Source organism: Pelophylax lessonae (genome assembly GCF_965119305.1).
Source record: "Pelophylax lessonae genome assembly, chromosome: 11".
NCBI lineage: Eukaryota > Metazoa > Chordata > Amphibia > Anura > Ranidae > Pelophylax > Pelophylax lessonae.
This window is the reverse complement of record NC_138778.1, coordinates 194,774,367-194,796,325: the sequence shown is the minus strand read 5'-3', so window position 1 is coordinate 194,796,325 and position 21,959 is coordinate 194,774,367. Positions and strand designations below refer to the sequence as shown.

The 21,959-nt window shown below is 44.3% G+C and overlaps 1 protein-coding gene across 3 annotated transcripts in view; it reads right to left on the bottom strand.

The window, feature by feature from the left end:
• Positions 1-21,959, bottom strand: part of PHACTR3 (phosphatase and actin regulator 3) — a 290,291-nt gene that overhangs the window by 179,453 nt on the left and 88,879 nt on the right. For all 3 annotated transcript variants that reach the window (XM_082271515.1, XM_082271517.1, XM_082271516.1), the window contains exons 4-6: positions 13,282-13,449; positions 12,638-12,823; positions 6,320-6,584 (exon numbers count right to left, since the gene is read on the bottom strand). In XM_082271515.1, the coding sequence (XP_082127641.1) occupies positions 6,320-6,584; positions 12,638-12,823; positions 13,282-13,449 (619 nt within the window). The remainder of the gene's footprint in view (positions 1-6,319; positions 6,585-12,637; positions 12,824-13,281; positions 13,450-21,959) is intronic.

The window sequence follows — 21,959 nt, the reverse complement described above, 5'->3', positions numbered from 1 at the left end:
TTTACAGGAAGTCAGTAGACTTCCAGTGTCTGAGGATAACCCTCTGGGCTTGAAAAAGAACTCTTGCTACCACTTCTCTTGTGGAAGCTAGCAATTGAAAGTCAGTTAAAATGTCCAAAAGGCATGGTTTAGGGTCAAGCAATATACTGTATATGTGTGAAACAGTATTTATGGTGTTCATCACTACCGTCCTATAGAGATGTAGTTTGGGCACCTCCAGGTTAAGTGAATCAGATCCCCCCCTTCTACACTTACTACATAGAGGAGTCTAGAATTCCAATTTTATGTAACCTAACCAGGGTGAAATAAGCCATCAGGTGTAGATATAATTGCATAAGCCTCTGTGTCACATTAGGGGAACATTGGGGTAATGCCTGTAGAGCTTCCTCCCATTGATCATCTACAAAAGGGTCTCTCACCCATCTCTCGCCTACTTTAAAGGGAAACAAAGATAAAAAGTAATTTACCAACATTGTATAGCACCTGGAGATAAATCCCTTAGTAGAAACTGTATCTGCCATCATATTAAACACTGGTGTTGGGAATTGTAGGAATTCTACTACTGAGCCCTGTGCTGATACAGCATGTTTGAGCTGGATATAGTAAAAGAGCATGGACCTAGGTAAGGAGAAATTCGTACTCAGTTCCTCAAATGAGCCTAAAGACTCATTCATAAAGATATGATGGTTATTCCCCACTTATGCCACCTTGGGGCTTGTTGTAGATTTGCAATCTCGGGATAGTGATTATTATGCCATATGGGGGTGTAATGGGTGAAGCCAGTAACCTGCTGGGGCCGCTTAGCCCTATTCCAAACTTTTTAAATAAGGGTATATGTAGGTAAAAGTCGGTTAGATTTAGCGAAGGCCGCAGCTTCCAGTCCAGTAGGTATATCAGCCACCTCAGTCGTGTACAGCAGAATACATATAGAGGAATCTGGGCTAGGCTGGTTTGGACCAGGGATGAGTGCCAGGCCCTTACATAAATGTTGTAATTGCACAGCCAAGTAATACAGCCATGGACTGGGCATAGCCAGATCCCTAGCATCTTTGGGTTGTTGCAAGTGCTCCAAAATCACTCTGTGTACCTTATTGTGCCACAGCAATTGTCTAAAGATAGAATTTACTTCTTGAAAGATACTTAGGAAATATAATAGCTGGATTTTTTCTAAATGTACTTTGCCAGCCTATGATAACCAAAGTCTGTTGCATATTTTAATTTCATCCCTGAAGCTGCTAAGCAAAGGGTTTATATTCACCTCTGCAGACATCTCACAGGCATTTAGATATTACTACAGTGGTTTTTAATCCTCATCCCTGCCAGCAAACCTTGATCCCGCAACTTTGCAACCCTTACTTGACTCTGTGGCTTTGGGATAATGAGCATGAGTTTTTGTTGCGACCTATCATACCGGAAGAGGTTCTCTCTGCCATCAGCTTCTTCCGAGTGGCGAGGCCCCTTGGCCAGACGGTCTCCCAAAGAATTCTTTAAAGTGCATGGTGCCTTCTTAGCCCCAAAATTGACTGCTTTATACGCCATCTGTCTCTCTGAAGATGCCCTCCCTCCCTTAACATTAACATAGTGTTAATGTACAAAAGCCCCAAAGACCCAACTCTTTGCGCTTTGTATAGACCCATTGCTTTATTGAACTTTGATTTCAAGATTCTTACCGAATTGCTTACTAGCAGGCTTAACAAAATCCTACCCCTAATTAAACATCAAACGGGCTTCATGTCTCATAAATCCACTGGCATCAATATACGGAGGCTGTTTATGAATATCCACGCCCAGCATATTAACCAGGGTACTAGAGTGGTGGCCTCATTAGATCTAGCGAAGGCTTTTGACACGGTAGAGTGGGTGTACCTATGGGAGGTTCTTAGGGCGGCACAGTGGTGTAGTGGTTAGCACTTTCACCTAGCAGCAAGAGGGTCGCTGGTTCGAATCCCAACCACGACACTACCTGCCTGGAGTTTGCATGTTCTCCCTGTGCCTGCGTGGGTTTCCTCCGGGTATTCCGGTTTCCTCCCACATTCCAAAGACATGCTGGTAGGTTAATTGGATCCTGTATAAAAAAAATTGGCCCTACTGTGTATGTATGTGAGTTAGGGACCTTAGATTGTAAGCTCCTTGAGGGCAAGGACTGATGTGAATGTACAATGTATATGTAAAAGTGCTGCGTAAATTGACAGCGCTATATAAGTACCTGAAATAAATAAAATAAATACTCCATTAAGTGGTTACGCACGCTTTACAAAAATCCCACTGCCTCCATTAAATTGCGGGGTTGCCTGTCTGGGTCCTTTTCACTGCATGGGGGCATGCCACAGGATTGCCCCCTCTCTCCAGTGCTTTTTGCCATTGCTATGGAACCGGTGGCTGAAGCCCTCCGCACTTCTTTGGAAATCAAAGGTCTCCCCATTTGCTGGCTGGAGGAGAGGGTGGCCCTGTACGCAGACTATCTGCTTCTTTTTCTAAATTATCCACGCTCATCCCTACAGGGAGCTCTTTGGATACTTAATTAATTTTCGGAGATAACGGGCCTCCGCACGAACTGGACCAAGTCACAACTATTCCCAATTGACCTTGAAGCGAAAACCCTGGCTTCTCCTGATATGACATTGTAGTGGGTGGACAGGTTCAAATATTTTGGTGTCACAATTTCCCGTACTGCCTCTGATTTTATTGAATTGAATTTATTGCCAGTCCTCTCTGATGTGAAGGCGAAGCTTAAGACATGGGAGAATGTGCCACTGTCGTTACTAGGTCACATAAATCTCATTATAATGAAGATTCTGCCCAGATTTACTTACTTGTTTAGGAACTCCCCTCAATGGCTACCGAAATGCTTTTTACTAAAGTAAACTACCTATTTTCCTTCTTTATATGGGGCCCTCGTCCGCCCCAATACAAACTGTCCACCCTTATGAGACCCTCCTCTTAAGGTAGTTTGGCACTCTTTGACTGCTTTAACTATTACCTGGCCGCCCAATTGGTTACTGCCCACTGGTGGCTGTGCCAGGATGCTACCAACATGGCAACCGTTTTGGAGACCGTGGTGCCGTCTTCCCTGGAGGCCCTACAATCTCTTCTTTATAGAGGAGCCAAACCCCCCTACCCCTTGACGCCTTCCATGCTTACCACCCTTAAGGCCTGGAGAGTGGGCTTCAGCCTCAAATCCCCCACCCCACAACAGTTTTCATCGAATACCCCTCTCTGGCGGAATCCTAATTTACCTCATTTTAACTCCCTCGCAGACTCTCAAGCCTGGACTGAATATAATATTAAATTGGTGTCACATTTGGTTGATCATGGCAATCTGATTTCCTTTCCCCTTCTCTGCACAAAATTCAACATCTGACACCTTTTTGCTTCAATACTGGCAGTTATCCCATGCCTTCGGTAGCCAATTCATTCCACTGTGTCTCTATCCATGTCAGCTCTTAAAGAAGTGATTAAATTTCACTGCTCTGCTAAACCACGGTCTGTTCTTTACAATCACCTGTGCATGAGCACCCTGACTGATCTGGACTCTATCTGCCATAAATGGCTAACAGATTACCGGATTTACATGGAGATTATTGGTCAGATATCTGGGATTTCTTATTTAAACATCTTGTTTCGTTAGGAGCCTGGTGAGGCACACATACGAGTAATGGCAGTCCTTTTCTGTTGTGCAGATTTTGCTCTTTTGTCTTGGTTTTATTTTTTGTGCTCTTGTACTCTGGCAGATGTTCTAAGTATGCCAAGGTTAGCCCCTGCGCGGGCGTTACTGTTTTTGTAAGCACTTTTGAAAATTCACAATAGAAAAAAAAAAGGGGGGGGGTTATATTTAGGGGGCAGAAGCCCACCTGCTGAGGTGTAATCTGTATACCCAGGTATTTAAAGGAAGATGTAACTGGGACTGGGCAGGAAGGGGTAATGTCTTGTACAGGGCTATTATCTAGTAACATCAATGCTGATTTGTCCCAATTAATAAGGAAACCTAAAAACTCACCGGATTGGGTGATAGTGCTCATAGACGCTTCAAGGGATTGCAAGGTATCCCCTAGTAGTTACATAGTGTCGTCAGCATAGAGCATGACTTTCTACTGCAGCTCACCAAATTGACATCCCACTATGTCCGGGTTTTGCCTAACGGAAGTGGCCAAAGGCTCAACTGCTAGTGTGATTAATATTGGTGACAGGGGACATTCCTGACCAGTGCCCCTGCCAAGAGGAAATGTGGATGAAATCTGGCCAGCCTCCTAGATGGCCGCCACCGGGTGGCTATATAGCAATTTATCTCATGAGTTAAAGCCAAATCTGGAAAGGACAGCCCAAAGAAAGGGCCACTCCACACTGTAAAAGGCCTTGACCGCGTCTAAAGACAGCAGTGCCCTGCTACCCATGTGATGGGCTCTGGCCTGCATATTTATGAACAACCTACGCAAGTTGACAGTTGTGGACCTTTGGTAGCAGTTGCCTTTTGCATCTCCTCCAACATAATTGCAGAGTCAAGCATTCTCCTATTTTGGTTGGACAGTTCCGGTAAGCGGATACAGTTCAAATAAGTCAAGATATCTTCGGATGTGCATACTTGCTTTGATTGATATAGGGTGGAGTAAAAGGAGACAAATTCTGTAATTATTGAGTCTGAGGTAGTGGCTAACCTAATGTCCCTGGCCCCCAAGGCACTAATAGAACCTCCGGAATTCTGTACTCTAGCAATCCTGGCTATTAGTCTCCCTGTTTTTCTCTTTCCTCATAAAATGCCAGTTTAGAAAAAAATAGATTCTTCTCTGCCGAGGATGACACCACTCGATCCAACGGAGGAATTTTTTACACTCCGTGGTGTGGGATAACATAAAACAATGGCTTTAACATACAAACATCGTCGCTCAGTCAGCATCCGCTGCATTAGGGAAACGTCAAAGATCTGCTTCATGTGCATCAATCCAGTCTGAGGCCACGGCTGCTGATTTGAAGAAGTGTGCCTGGCTGCCAGATGTTATGTAAAGTCTGGCCAGGTTTAGCATAGCATATATAGCTTGGAGGCGTTGGAGACACTTCCGGACTTCCATGGATTTTGCCCTGCTTCTCTGAAGTCCGGGTAGAAGGAGACTCTGGCCCCATTATAATGGATGTTGCGGCATTCACGTGCCAGACACAATATAGCCTCTCTGTCCCGATAATTAAGCAGAACTACCAGCATTGGCCTGGGAGGGTTACCCGGTGGTAAAGGTCTAGTAGGAGTGCGATGGGCCCGTTACACTGAAAAATGAGGCATGAAGGCATCCTTTCCGTAAATTTCGAGAAGCCAGCACTGGATAGAGTCCCTTTATCAGACATTGTTCTGTCTCATGCTATTTTCTGGGTCTTCCATCCGCATGATGCTTGTGCCAGCCATCTGTTCAGTTGTCTGGGAGTCACGCAGAAGGGACGGCATTTTGTCCTCTGATTCACTAATGCGACCTTCCGTTGCTGTCGTGTGGGTTGTTCTCGCTCTGCAAGACTCTCCTACAACTCATCCTGAGACTGGTCATCCTGCTCAGCCAACATGGCCTCTGCTACTCTTAGTTGTTGCCCCTCATCCTCCTCCAGCATGTTAGTAGCCAGGTCCTCAGTGCTATAAGGAAGAGCATAGGGCAGCTGCAGTGGCAGCTTTTGGGCAAAATACCTTATGTCTCTGGTACCTTCCTTACCTTGAGACTTGGCACCCCTGGATTTGGATACCCATGTCTCATTGTCTTTGGTCTTTTCTGCTCCATATGGTGTCCGTTGTGGCAGGGCAGCAATGCCATGTTGGGAGTCCAGGGCTGCACTATTCTTCTCAGATCTAGTCATGGCAGTGGCTCAGTGGGACGGCAGATGGATTGGTGAGTGCAGTGCCTTCCAGAGAGTGCACAGACTGCTCCAGGCATGGAGAAAGCAAGGCTGTGAGCCGGGCAGAGGATCAGTAGAAGGATCAGCCATAGGAGCTCAGAGAAGCAGGTCCTCTCACATGCTGCGCTTGGTTCCCCCCCCCCACCCCAACACCCCCCACCCCGACAGTACTTTAAATATGCACAATAATAAGTAAGAATCAATTAGTTGCAGTGATCATGCAGGCAGTGAAGTCTAGTGAGTATGATCTCCTCCTGTCCTGCATGCTTGTTCCAAGTTTCCAAGTCAGTGAAGCAATTAGTGCAGCCAGAATCAGGATAACTGTCCAGAGCCTGGCCCTTTAAACACCAAAGAATTAAGGGCAGCCCCCCTATTTCTATCCCCATAGGTTCCCTTTGCTATAATATAAATGTAATTCACTTACAGACATGTCTTGCATTGTATGTGTATTCACCTGTCTTGGCGGTGTTTGGTGGCCAGCGCCCGGTGGAGTTCCTCAATGACTCGGCTGGAAGGTAAAGGCATATGCATGGCAGGCAAGAGTGGGGAGCCTGTTGGAGTTGGGTTCTGTCCCTTCATCACTGAACCGTTGTTTTCTGAGATTTTCTGGCCGGATGGCTGGAAGAGATTGGTGTGTCCTGAGATATGGGAGGAGCCAACAGAGGCAGGATTTTTCATGATGCTCGCTGGAGGGGAGGCGATGTCTTCCATTTCTGTACCTGTGGGACGAGAGTACAAGGAGTAGTGCTAATCACATTCTAGGAGCTCAGCTACACAGACAGTTCTTGTTGCATACACTTGAATAGCTAAGGCCCAATGTTAATAAAGTGCAACTGCATGCAGCAAATTAAAGCGGACCTTCGTCCTAAAGGTCATGTTTTGCTGCCCTAACACCTCCCCCCCCCCCTCTCCTTCCTATAAATGCACATTATTTTTTTTTGTTTGTTTTTATAGTAATGCATTTTTGCTCCAAAGCAGCACTTCCGCGTTTTAGGTGAAAATTAACGTTTGGTTCCCCCTGCCCCATGCACGTGCACAAATGCAACGCAGGACTTCAGGTACCAAAAGACCCTGCAGCACATCTGCGCATGCGCCGATTTCCCCAACCATCTGCACATGCAAAGACTGCTACCAGGGATGTCTGAAGCCTTTCCTGTCTTGCTCGGAAAATCACATGGGCAGATGTGCCATTGGTCTCTGCCAGGACCCAAACACCCATGTGCCATTATAGCAGTGCTGGGGAGTGGAGTCATCTGAGTGGTGGACTAAAGTTCTGCTTTAAAGCAATGGCCTGCTAAAGTTAATCCATACACCACTAAGGGCTATGAAATGTCAAAATTACATACTAAGTCCAGACAACTTTTTTCTTTTTTTCGTTTTGCTTAGAGTGGGGAAGAATTAAAATTTCTGTGAAGTTTTTTTACTCCATCAGAGAGATTCTGACTGACTCCCTGTCCCTGAAACACCTGCACTGCAAATAGAGGGGGGTACAGCTGGGATAGAAAGGCATGGACTGTAGTAAACACATTGTTGGCGTAAGAAGGCTTGTATACTTACCTTTCTGCTGGTGGCCCTAGCTGTCTTTATCTATCAGGTCCCAGTTGCCAGACAGCAGGACACACTTTTTCTCCCCCTAACGCAATTGGGACACAGCCCCACTCCTCCCTTATCAGTTGCAGGGCAATCAGTCTCAGCAAGTGTCCCCCCCACCCCCAGTTCTGGGTTTGGCCCCTGGCACAGGCGGCATCTTATCTGAACCTCATCATCTTCTGCCACACCTTCAGCGGGGGACTGCCAGAGTAGCTTGCTATTCATTCTGAGTGTCTGCACCCTCACCTTACAGTCAGAGGTTTTACATTTTCCTAAACTCTCAAAAAAAATGTTTTTTTTTTGTCTGTACCATCATTGGTAAGATTTTTCATCACTCCCTGTCTTCACCCAGAAACCATTGCTTTCTCTGTCCAAACAAAACAAAAGGTTTTGACTTGTATTTGGCAGTAACAAAATTAAAAAAAAATACTGAGCTTGAATTAAAATGGCAAACTTGCAACAGCCTTGGCAGGAGGAAGGGTTAGCGGCGACCAGTTTTTCAAATACTTTATAGCGGTCAATTGGTTTCTGCTCGTCGCTTGTTAACAACCCCATTTGATAACACTGCTGTGTCCCTGGAAGCAGCCATTGTGGGCTCTAATGAGGCCTTAACTCATTTGCTTCATGCGCTCAGTTCTCAAAACCTGGATCACCGTCCATGGGTGGACCAATGGTCAGTTCCAGTTATCCGGACCAAATTTGAATTAAGCAGCTCCAGCATGTGGTTACCAATGGGACCCTTCTGGTCTTCGATTAGCTTAAATCGTTATGCTACCTGCCAAATACCCATGTGTTCCACTATCTACTATTCTGGCATGCCTTTCACTCCCAATTTGGTGCTGGCTGGGTTACCTTGAACTCTAGTGATATTGGACAACTACTGAGGGATGATTCTTTGAGCAAATTACTTTCCACCATCTACAAAAGTTTGTTCCCAGAAGCCTATGCTCTATTACGGCCGTGCATGTCAGTATGGACCACCACTGCTCCTGGCCTAGAGAGACGACTGGGATGATATTTGAGAGGTCCCATTTACCCATTTATTTAGTGTCTGCCAGAGGCGATCTAAGTCACTACAAATTCCTGCATAGGATACACTGTATTGTCAAAAGTATTTGGATGCCTGCCTTTACACAATTTCCTGAAGGTAATACTGAGATAAGCAGGCAAGTTGTATTCCCTGAGTCAGCCTTGTCGCAAAACTTCAAATTTGGTTTGATAGCACCCTCAAATGCATTCAGCTGAGATTGGTTTTTAGTATTTTTGACAATCAAAAAGGACAGATCCTGCACATGCTGATATACAACAAGTACATAGAGGATTACTTCACCAGCCCATGGCGCTGTCCATGTGTTCACCTCCTTTGTTTGTATGTTTTTTAGCTGAAATGTCCCGGTTGCTGCTGCTCCTCTCTCACTCCACTGGGGGGGGGGATCAAAACAATTCAAATCTGTAAAGAAAAGCGCACGCAACCTCGGGCAATAACGCTTTAATAAAGGACAATAACACAGTACATTGGAATTGCACTCACACTTTTCCTTTAAGGCAATCGCTTTACAGCATTCCAACAGGAGCTACTCGCTCCTCCCGTCCCTCCAGATGGTGACTCTGCGGTCTCCTCATCCGCGGCTGCCGCCGCTGTATCCCCGCTCTCCTTCACTTCCTGTGTTGGAATCTACGGCGCCTCAGGAGAGCCTCAGCCAAAGCCGGAGCCACAAGTTGTACGGAGCTGCGAGGTGGGGGATTCAAGACACGGGTGCACTGCCTCTGCTGTTACTACAGACAACGCGTTTCGGAGGCGGAGCCTCCATCCTCAGGTCCCACCTTGCTTCCTGCTCCCTCCCTATATACCCGGGATACCATCGGCCCTAATTATTTAATTGTATATTCTTAAAGGGGCCAGTAACCAATAATCCTTATCCACCTTGGCTGGGACGGGAGAAGCAAGGGGCTATCCACTTTTAAAAAACATATATTAAAAATACAATTTAAGATACAATTTAAAATTTAAAATACAATTTTAAACAGTACAATCTTAAGAGTATATATGTATATAAGACTCTAAACTACATCAGCATTTCCTAATACCAATAATCGACAGATCATATTAATTCCACATTATCTCTCATCCATCTACCAGAACAAACCCCCTAAACCCTGGGTGGCTAAACTCCAACATAAAAATGTATATTAGTGCTAAAGAAAAGGCCTTCAAAAAATACAAGACTGAGGGGTCATTGGCAGCATTTAAGCATTACAAAGAGTGTAATAAGAAATGTAAAGATGAAATCAGGGCGGCTAAAATAGAACACGAGAGACATATAGCGGAGGAGAGTAAAAAGAACCCCAAGAAGTTCTTTATGTATATAAATAGTAGGAAAGCGAGGCCAGAACACATTGGCCCCATAAAAGATGACAAAGGAAATATGGCCACTGAGGACAGAGAAAAGGCGGAAGTGTTAAATAATTTCTTCTCTTCAGTCTTCACAAAGGAATCGGGGGGCTACACGAACCCAGCTTGTAAGGCCGAACTAAATAATACACATCAGGAAGTGCCGCCATGGCTAACAGAAGATAGACTTAGAGCTATACTAGAGAAACTTAACATAAATAAATCCCCGGGATTGCCAGACCATTATTCTTGATCTTTAAGGATAGTTTACAGACGGGTATGGTGCCAACTGATTGGAAAAAAGCCAACGTGGTACCAATATTTAAAAAGGGGCCGAGATATATCCCGGGTAACTATAGGCCGGTCAGCCTAACATCAGTAGTCTGCAAAATTTTGGAGGGGATGTTAAGGGACCACATACAAGACTTTAGTAATGAAAACGGTATTATAAGTAGTAATCAGCATGGATTCATGAAAAATCGTTCGTGCCAAACCAATCTATTAACCTTCTACGATGAAGTGAGCTGCCACCTAGATAAAGGTAAGCCTGTGGATGTGGTGTATCTGGACTTTGCAAAGGCCTTTGACACCGTTCCCCACAAACGATTACTGTACAAACTAAGGAAGGTAGGTATGGACCATAAGGTGAGTACCTGGATAGAGAACTGGCTCCAGGGGAGAGTACAGAGGGTGGTGATTAATGGGGAGTACTTGGATTGGGCGGGTGTGGAAAGTGGGGTCCCCCAGGGTTCTGTCCTGGGACCAATCCTGTTTAATTTATTCATAAATGATCTAGAGGAGGGGATATCTAGTACAATCTCAGTATTTGCAGATGATACTAAACTAGGCATGCCAATATCTTCTATGCAGGATGTGGAAACCTTGCAAGCAGACCTGAACAAAATAACGGGGTGGGCAACTACATGGCAGATGAGGTTTAATGTTGAAAGCAAGCTACTCACTAGGGGGGGGAACCTCTGGGTGAGTCTAGGATGGAAAAGGACTTGGGGGTACTGGTAGACAACAAGCTTGGCAGTGGCATGCAATGCCAAGCCGCCGCAAGCAAAGCAACAGAATACTGGGATGTATAAAAGAGGGGATTCACTCCAGAAATAAAGAGATTATTCTCCCGCTCTACAAGACTCTGGTCCGGCCACATCTGGAGTATGCTGTCCAGTTCTGGGCACCGGTCCTCAGGAAGGATGTGCTGGAACTGGAGAAAGTCCAGAGAAGGGCAACAAAAATAATTAGACAATATTAAAGGGGTTGGTTCATACACTGGCCTCTATACATATAGAAGAATCTCTGTACATAGTATCTGAGTAGGTACCTATTGATCCCAAAATGCGATATCTGAAAAAATCAGGGGTTGTGAATTGGATGGACCCAAAGAAGTGGATCCTAAACCAGGATCCACTTCTTTGGGTCCATCCAATTCACAATCCCTGATTTTTTCAGAACAAAAATAATTAAGGGAATGGAGGACATCAGCTATGAGGAAAGACTACAAGCACTGAACCTTTTCTCTCTGGAGAAAAGACGATTGAGGGGGGATATGATATCAATGTACAAATACTGTACTGGTGACCCGAGCATAAGGAACAAACTATTCAGAGAAAGGAGATACAATAAGACACGTGGCCACTCACTAAAACTAGAGGAAAGGCGGTTTAACCTTAAAGTGCGTAAGGGGTTCTTCACTGTAAGAGCGGTAAGGATGTGGAATTCTCTTCCACAAGCAGTAGTATCAGCAGGGAGCATTGATAGTTTCAAAAAACTTTTAGATGGGCACCTTAAAGACCACAACATACAGGGGTATACAATGTACGGTTAAAAGCAAACACACACACGCATCATGGGTTGAACTGGATGGACTGATGTCTTTTTTCAACCTCGCTAACTATGTAACTATGTAACTATGTAACTATGTAACAATTTCATAAGTCAGGATAATACACATAATAAATATATAATTAAAAATACTAGACTCATTAAAATTCAATAAGATTCAATTCCATATAGCACATATGCAAATATCAATTAGTATATGAGGATACTACTCCATATAGGCCAACCAAATATACTACACGGCAGTTGTTTATATTTCTCATATATATATATATATATATATATATATATATATACACACACATATACTATTGGTTACTGGCCCCTTTAAGAATATACAATTAAATAATTAGGGCCGATGGTATCCCGGGTATATAGGGAGGGGCGTTAGCAGGAAGCAAGGTGGGACCTGAGGAAGGAGGCTCGGCCTCCGAAACGCGTTGTCTGCAGTAACAGCAGAGGCAGTGCATCAGTGTCTTGAATCCCCCACCTCGCAGCTCCGTACAACTTGTGGCTCCGGCTTTGGCTGAGGCTCTCCTGAGGCGCCGTAGATTACGTCAGTATAGTGCGCAGGCGCACTAGAACCGGCATCCGGTGACCAGGCAACACAGGAAGTGAAGGAGAGCAGGGATACAGCGGCGGCAGCCGCGGATGAGGAGACCGCAGAGTCACCATCTGGAGGGACGGGAGGAGCGAGTAGCACCTGTTGGAATGCTGTAAAGCGATTGCCTTAAAGGAAAAGTGTGAGTGCAATTCCAATGTACTGTGTTATTGTCCTTTATTAAAGCGTTATTGCCCGAGGTTGCGTGCGCTTTTCTTTACAGATTTGAATTGTTTTAGTATTTTTGACAGCTTGGATGTGATTTGTTGCCATGAATGACATTACCACTTTGTTCTTCTGTATTGTGAATGACACTCTTGATATGTCAGAGGTTCTTTTACCTGGTATACACTGGTTCATCCACGTGGATGTCTTAGGCTGGGTCAATGGAAGTAGCGGGGGGCTGTTGAGGATCGTTGTGTTTCTCTCTGGAGGTGGAGACTCTAGAGACTCGGTCAGCAGTAAGGCTTGTAATGTCTTCTCCACAGAGTCCTTCAGCTCTTCTTCCAACGTCATCTGCACTTTACCTTAGGTGATAAATAAACAAGCGTGAGAAAATGAACCATGCCATGCTCTTTCAGTGCACTATCTATATATTCCCATGGAGGGTCCACTAGGGGGACAGTGACACCAACAATGAAGTGTCCACAGTCCCATCGTGGATTTCCACAGGAATATTATTATGAATAATGTACTTTAGAGATGGGAAATTAGAATGAATAGTCTGCATGTTATCTGGCATTAGAACATTCTACCCCTGTTTGCATAATTTTACCTGCATTGTCTTACTGCAGCTCCTCCCCACCCCCTCCTCCAGGTTTTTTCTGTTGACATTTATATAGCGGATTACACAGTCCAAAACTAGCCACTGATGAGTGAAACACACAGCTCTGGTCATAACACCTGTCAGTCTTCTGAAATTCTGGCAAATCCAACCCTTTAACCACATAAAAATCAGTTGGAAATGTTTTGTCCTTCACAGTACCTGCTTCCTCTTCTACTTGCTGGTCCTCGTCCAGGGAGCTGATATTTGCTGCGGATAAGATTTCTTGCAGGGTCTCTTCAGGGGAAGGCGAGGGGCTTGTGGGAGAGGGGAAATCATTGGAGTCATCAGTCGTGGTGTCCTCTGATAGGCTCTCATTAGGATCAGGATCTGAACAATAGGAAGCACAACTGTCACAAATAGGACAGAGGTTATACAGGCAGATTCATCTGCCTTCAGATCATTAATGCTAATTGTATATTGCCTTCACATCATTACAGGTTGAAAAGAAGACACATGTTTAATAAGGTGCACAAAAAAACTCCACTTTCCAAAGCCTACAGCTGAGAAGGCATTCAATAAGTATATTCTTCCAGTAACAAAGACTGCGTTTGTGTCTTTTGTGATGACCTTAAAATTACACTAAACATCCTTATTTTCCAAAAAAGAATTCATACACATACACTATACAAATACATATAGATGTAAAGGGAATACAATAAGACACGTGGCCACTCACTAAAACTAGAGGAAAAACGGTTTAACCTTAAAATATGTAAGGGGTTCTTTACTGTCAGAGCAGTAAGGATGTGGAATTCTCTTCCACAAGCAGTGGTATTGGCAGGGAGCATCGATAGTTTCAAAAAATTATTAGACGGGTACCTTAAAGACCACAACATACAGGGGTATACAATGTACGGTTACCATCAAACACACACACACCTCATAGGTTGAACTGGATGGACTGAAGTCTTTTTTTCAACCTCACAAACTATGTAACTAAGATACACATCCACTATTTATTGTAATAAATGTAATCTATTTATTAATTATTTCTTACTGTTTCTTTTTGCCTCCTTGTAATGAGCTCCTGAACCTCTCTCCCCCCTCCTCCCTTTCATTTGTTTTAAAAAAAAAAGTGCACATTAGCTGCAACCATGTACACTGCTCAATGCACACTAGAAATACCAATCCACAGTCCATCTCGGGAGTGAACATGGGTATTGGCGCCAAAATGAAAGTACTAGTGTGCCCAAATTGTTCTCAATTGAGTTGAATTAAAGAGGTCTATAGAAAAGTCCATAAAGTCCAACAAAGTCCATAAGTAGGCTCACTTTGGTGGCAGCTCAGCGTACAAGCAAGAAGTGACTTGAGGGTACCTGAGGAGAAAGCACAAGCGCAGCACATATGGAATTTATTATAGATGACAAGAATATTACTCACAAGGGTAAAGTCCTCAAAAGCATGCAGCATATAGCACTGCAGATCATCCCTGTCAGTGGAGCGGTGGGTCGGAAAGGCCTTCTGCGGCTGTAACTCGGGGGGTCACTGCAGGTGGATGCCAGCACTTCCTGCAGCAGTGGAACGCACAGGTGTCTAGTCGTGATGTCACTTCCCGGAACTGATGGGATGTCGTGGGCGACGCGTTTGCGGAGCATGCGCCCCTTCTCCAAGCCTTAGGCTTTGTCTTGTCATCTATAATAAATTCCATATATGCTGCACTTAGAATGGCGCTTGTGCTTTCTCCTCATCTCGGGAGTGAGCAAGAGAGTGTGACGACATGCACCTCTGGAGACCTTGGCTGCAGCATTGTATGTGGAAACAGCAATCCGACCAGAATGCTGCAGCATCAAATGCAAAGAAAAACCACAAACATATTTTTGACTGCATTAGAGTAAGAAATAGACAAAGGTGCAGTTAGGCTTTAAAGTGGAAACTCCCACTGAGTTTACTATATGGACTATGATGTATAGAAGGTGATTATATCCCCACTTATTCACCTGTTTTCAGGGATATAAATTAAATTCAGTTAATCTTTCCTCATAACTGGGGACCTTCATACCCCTAAATTATGTAATGTCATTTCTAATGAGTCTCTGGGGAAAAAAAAAACTCTCCTTGCCTGTTGCAGCCAATCTGGTAGCAGATTTTATTCTGTAACCCCCCACTAGGAGAATGAAGCCTGAAATATGATTGGCTTCTATGAGCTACATTTCCTCACTTTGCTGCTCTAAAATGAATAGATTAGTCAGAGTCTGTTCATACATGTATGCATTTTACCACATATTAATGGGTTTCATGTAGAAATTCCATACTTTAGGACTAGTTCCCATCCATACATTTGTTTAGTGCATTTTTAAAATCTAGGACCTGCTGAATTTTTATGCGTAGAGCAGGTCCAATAACAAGAAATGGAAATGCACAGAAATGTTGTGTGTTTTTATTGTATGTGCACCATGGAAATTTCCCTATCTTTGATGTTTCTGCCATGTGGTGTATAGTAAAAAAAAAAAAAAAAAAAAAACCACATGTTTATAATGCACAAATATACAAATAAACACACACAAGAGATATGAAAGGGCCTTGTGTCTTTTTACCAAACAGCAACTAATACAGCCTGTAATATTACCAATCCTCCACAAGAGGGCAGTATTGACCAAGAAATAACATACGCCAGCTATTAATGTGATGACTGCTGGAGAATACAGAACAGAAAGTGATTCACAGAGCATGTAAAAGCCTCCGAGGTTGTTTTAACCACTTCTGGACCAGAAGGATTTGCCCCCTTAATGATCAGGCCACTTTTTGAGATTCGGCACTGCGTTATTTTAACGGACAATTGCGCGGTCGTGCAACGCTGTAACTAAATAAAATTGATGTCCTTTTTTCCCAGAAATAAGTGCTTTCTTTTGGTGGTATTTGATCACCTGTGTGATTTTTATTTTTTGCGCTATGAACAAAAGAAGAGCAACAATTCTGAAAAAAAACAAACCAATATTTTTCACTATCTACTATAAAACATTCCCGAAAAAAAAAAAAAAACGTAAAAATCAAAAATTTTCATCCTTTTAGGTCAATTTGTTTTCTGCTACATATTTTTGGTAAAAAAATCCCAATAAGCTCATTTTGATTGGTTTGCGCAAAAGTTATCGCATCTACAAACTAGGGGAAAGATATGTCATGTTTTTTTTTTAACTAGTAATGGCGGCAATCTGCGATTTTTAGCGGGACTACGACATTACGGTGGATAGATCTGACCCCTAACTGACATTTTTGCAACTTTTGGGGGGACCAGTGACATTACTACAGTAATCAGTGCTATAAATATATAATATGACAGCTTAAATGCCCACCGAAAACCAAATAAAGGTATAAGCTATCCCAAGCGCTTAAAATGAGGACCACTCACCAAAAAAATATATTGGCTATGCAGCTACTTAACTAAAACATATGGAAAAAGATATATAATAGATAGATACTCAACAATATCCCTATATATATGTAGTAGCGCAAACTTGTCAAGAAGCAAGTGCCAAAATTCTCCTCCCCCCTTGGAGCACGGTGGTGGTGGTGATCCTTTTGAGAAACACGTCTTTGTACATTATCATCCCAGGAGATAGAGTGAAGGAATATGGACTGTTAGAGTCATTTCTGAACTTTTCCTGCTGCCTATGTGACTTTTATTGCATTTCGGACTTTTGTGCAGTGGGCACAGTATTTTTTGGCACTTGCTTCTTGACAAGTTTGCGCTACTATATATATATAGGGATATTGTTGAGTGCTAAAAATATGTTTACATTACATATGTTTATAGTAACACTGTTACTGTAATAATGACAATGGCAGGGAAGGGGTTAACCCAGGGGAGTGTTTTCTAACTGTGTGGGGGAGGTACTTCTGGAATCAACACAGAGACCTACGATCCTAAATAGGAGGAACACAGGCTCTCTGTGTTCATTCCAGAGAGAACCACGGTCTGCTGTGTTTACAACAACAGACCGTCCTTTCAGCGGGGAGCAATCCGGTCCCGTGGATTGGTTACCCCGCTTCCTAATGGGGGCGTGCAAACTGCTGTACCTGCAGTATAGCCAGCCTGCCGCAGTATAGCCAGCCTACCACAGTATATCTGCAGTATAGCCAGCCTGTCGCAGTATATCTGCAGTATAGCCAGCCTACAACAGTATATCTGCAGTATAGCCAGCCTGCCGCAGTATATCTGCAGTATAGCCAGCCTACCACAGTATATCTGCAGAATAGCCAGCCAACCACAGTATATCTGCAGTATAGCCAGCCAACCACAGTATATCTGCAGTATAGCCAGCCTGTCGCAGTATATCTGCAGTATAGCCAGCCTGTCGCAGTATATCTGCAGTATAGCCAGCCTGCCGCAGTATATCTGCAGTATAGCCAGCCTACCACAGTATATCTGCAGTATAGCCAGCCTGTCGCAGTATATCTGCAATATAGCCAGCCTGTCGCAGTATATCTGTAGTATAGCCAGTATAGCTGCAGTATAGCGAGTCTGTCGCAGTATATCTGCAGTATAGCCAGCCTGCCGCAGTATAGCCAGCCTACCACAGGATATCTGCAGTATAGCCAGCCTGTCGCAGTATATCTGCAGTATAGCCAGCCTACCACAGTATATCTGCAGTATAGCCAGCCTGTCGCAGTATATCTGCAGTATAGCCAGCCTGCCGCAGTATATCTGCAGTATAGCCAGTCTGCCGCAGTATATCTGCAGTATAGCCAGTCTGTCGCAGTATATCTGCAGTATAGCCAGCCTGTCGCAGTATATCTGCAGTATAGCCAGCCTGCCGCAGTATATCTGCAATATAGCCAGCCTGTCGCAGTATTTCTGCAGTATAGCCAGTCTGTCGCAGTATATCTGCAGTATAGCCAGTCTGTCGCAGTATATCTGCAATATAGCCAGCCTGTCGCAGTATATCTGCAGTATAGCCAGTCTGTCGCAGTATATCTGCAGTATAGCCAGCCTGTCGCAGTATATCTGCAGTATAGCCAGCCTGTCGCAGTATATCTGCAATATAGCCAGCCTGTCGCAGTATATCTGCAGTATAGCCAGCCTGCCGCAGTATATCTGCAGTATAGCCAGTCTGTCGCAGTATATCTGCAGTATAGCCAGCCTGCCGCAGTATATCTGCAGTATAGCCAGCCTGCCGCAGTATATCTGCAGTATAGCCAGTCTGCCGCAGTATATCTGCAGTATAGCCAGTCTGTCGCAGTATATCTGCAGTATAGCCAGCCTGTCGCAGTATATCTGCAGTATAGCCAGCCTGCCGCAGTATATCTGCAATATAGCCAGCCTGCCGCAGTATATCTGCAATATAGCCAGCCTGCCGCAGTATATCTGCAATATAGCCAGCCTGCCGCAGTATATCTGCAATATAGCCAGCCTGCCGCAGTATATCTGCAGTATAGCCAGCGTGCCGCAGTATATCTGTAATATAGCCAGCCTGCCGCAGTATATCTGCAGTATAGCCAGCCTGCCGCAGTATATCTGTAATATAGCCAGCCTGCCGCAGTATATCTGCAATATAGCCAGTCTGTCGCAGTATATCTGCAATATAGCCAGCCTGCCGCAGTATATCTGCAATATAGCCAGTCTGCCGCAGTATATCTGCAATATAACCAGCCTGCCGCAGTATATCTGCAATATAGCCAGCGTGCCGCAGTATATCTGCAATATAGCCAGCCTGTCGCAGTATATCTGCAATATAGCCAGCCTGTCGCAGTATATCTGCAATATAGCCAGCGTGCCGCAGTATATCTGCAATATAGCCAGACTGCCGCAGTATATAGCAGCTGATTAAAAGCAGAATTACGGGGCAAACTATTTTTTATTATTTTGGACAGAGTAAGGGAGAGTTGTAACCCCATTAGTGTTTTCCTTTCTTTTTGGTTTTTGCTATGTCCCATTGTGGCGTTTTCTCTTCGCTTCCTGTCTCATAGCTAAAACAGGAAGTGAAGGGAAATCCCTCAAAAGTGAATCCCTGGTTGTCACCCAAAGTAGTTTCCTTACTGGAAGATTTGCCGTCTATTACTGTTCTTGGACATCCCAAAATTTGGAATTTTATTTTATTTTTTATTTTGATGATAACAGAACACATAAGAAATAGAGAGGGTGACCCTAGGGGACCCAGAGTGTAATAAAAACCTGACAGGCGTTCTATTCCCTCTCCACTCTGTGTGAAACACAAAAAGTTTAGCCTTTAGCAATAACTTTAATCACTTTCTAAGTGTGTAACTGCCCTTGCGTGTAGAGATTAGTACTGTCTCCCCCTACACTGTGTGCATCAATAGAAACATACAGTCCTTTAGCCTAGGCCAGGGTTCCTCAAACTATGGCCCTCGAGCCTTGCGGAACTACACATCCCATGAGGCATTGTAAAACTGACATTCACAGACATGACTAGGCATGATGGGAATTGTAGTTCCTGAACAACTGGTGGGCCATAGTTTGAAGACCCCTGGTCTAGGCTGACAAGGCACTCCCCTGCTTCTCCCCCCTCTCTTCTCCAAGTAAAAAGACTGACTGGAGACTGCAATGACCACGGTTAACTCTTTCCTGTGAAAACCGGAAGTTCGGGGAAGCAGCACCTGAAGAGCAAGAGCCAGCAGAATTGAAAGCTGTGAACTGCATGTGCTGGGGTAAGAACTTTAACAAACGGTTCACTGTGGAATGTTTATTTTATTGTGTTCAATGTTTTAAGCTTGTAGGCTGTTACCTACTTATGAAAATGCCAGTTGCCTGGATGCTTCTGGCTTCAGTCCTCTGAGTCACTGACCTGTGACTAGCATAAGGATCATGTGATCTCTGCTGAAGGGCAAAACAAGATCTAAGATTGTATGATGTCCCTACTGTTGGATGTTGGAGCAATGGTTTATCTAGCCAAGATAAATGTTGGAAGCACATCTGTCATGAAATACAGAGAGGGCTGCCATTGCTGACCTTCCTTCAAAATGCTAGTTGCCTGGCTGTGACATGGACTCACTGTTTCAATTCAGACCTGGAATAATTATGCATACCAGGAAAGTCAGATAAACTTATAACAGACTTGTTCCTGGGCAGAGATTCAGCCTGGGTTCACACTGGTGGGAATTCCGAGCGGTTTTGATGCGAGGCACACACAGAGTCACATGTCATGTCAACAGCACAGTGTTCCATGACTGTAGTGCGCTTCTCTGCGTTGCAAACCTGTTGTGAGAACAAAAAGGATCCTGAGCACCAAAGTAGCAAAGCAAATGGGTAAACAATACAGCCAGGGAGAAGCATTTTCAGATAGAAGGTTGCACAATGGTGGTCTCTATGTTTTTGTCATGATAGGTTTTCTATAAGAGATGGGAGAGGACAGGGGAATGTTGGATCCTATTTTGAAGCTTGGTCTGCTTCACTGCAATTTTTTTTAATGGATATTTGCATGTGCTGATCCACCAACTTCAATACTGACAGGGGATCTGAAAGACAGATTCACTGTGGTGGGGTTTTACTAAAAGTGGTGCACACAGAATCGGGTGCATAGTAACCAATCAGCTTCTAACTTCTGCTTTGACAATAAAACCTAGAATCTGATCTGCATACTTGTTTCGGGACAGTGTCTGACAGTATCGGAGCCAGAAAGAGTCAGGCAATTAGCACTTTCAGAAAGAGTTCAGCAATGGCCACCTCCATGCTTTGCTTATTACAGGTCCACTTTAACTTTAAAGTGTGTGTAAAGCCAAAACCTAATTTGCTTTGTGTTAAATGAGTATGCAAAAACGAGGACCCTTTTAAGTTTTGTGTTTCTGTTGCCTGTATCCTGCTGGGGGAGATTTCTCTTCACCTCCCACGCTGGAGACGCAACAGGAAATAAAAGGAAATCACTCCTAAATAAATAGAGTTGTTACAAAAACAGCTGTCCCCGTTAGAGAACTTTTCATCACCTCTGTGACCATTGTAAAATTTTGAGTTCCCCCTCATTCTCGGTCTCGATGAGAGTGGTAACCAGGACAAATCGGGGGCAAATCTCCCCAGCAGGAAAACTGGACAAATGATCTGACCTTTCCCAGTTTCCAGTGTTTCTCAACCTTTTTTTCAGTTGAGGCCCCCTTAAAAATGATATACAATCCCAAGGCACTTTTTATAAATGATGGACAGTCTCGAGGCACCCCATTCTAAAATGTAAAAACGATTCTAATAGTTTTACATAATCCACAAGTCCAAGTAGGACGCCCAACATTAGAGGTCATTTATTCTTCCAAAGCAAATATACTTTTGCAAACTGGTACTGACTAGTATTCCAATGTTTCTCTTCTCTCTCAGTTTTTATCCATCGCTCAGCTCTTGTGACCCCCAACGCTGATGGAGAGGGGCGGGGGAGGTTCAAACAAGGATACTATGCAGTAGGGATCGACTGATTATCGGCTAAGCCGATATATCGAGGGCTGATCTGCACTTTCCCCGATATATTAGAATCGACCCCTGAGGTTACCGATATTGCCGATATTTCGGAAAGTGCTGTACCGGAGTGATGCCTGCAGCTAGAGGCATCACCCCGGTACCGGCGTCCATAGCCAACAGTCGGCTGTCTTGTAATGACAACCGATGCGGCTGAGAAGCCACTCGGCTGTCATTACAAGGAGCAGGAGGGGACGTTCTCCCTCTCCCACCACCTTTCGCGGCTCGCCCACCGGGAGACCCGGGCATCCTACCTGCACGGCCGCTGAAGACCCGATGAAAGACGCATTCGGCTCTGATCAGGTCTCCATGCAAAAACCCCAGGTACTCGTCGCCAGATTAAAAAAAATTATAGCATTCAAAACAGCCAAACTTGGTGTTTTGAATGCTTTTAAGTGCAGAGGAGGGGTTTGGGGTCTTTTAGACACCCAGATCCCTCCACAATAGT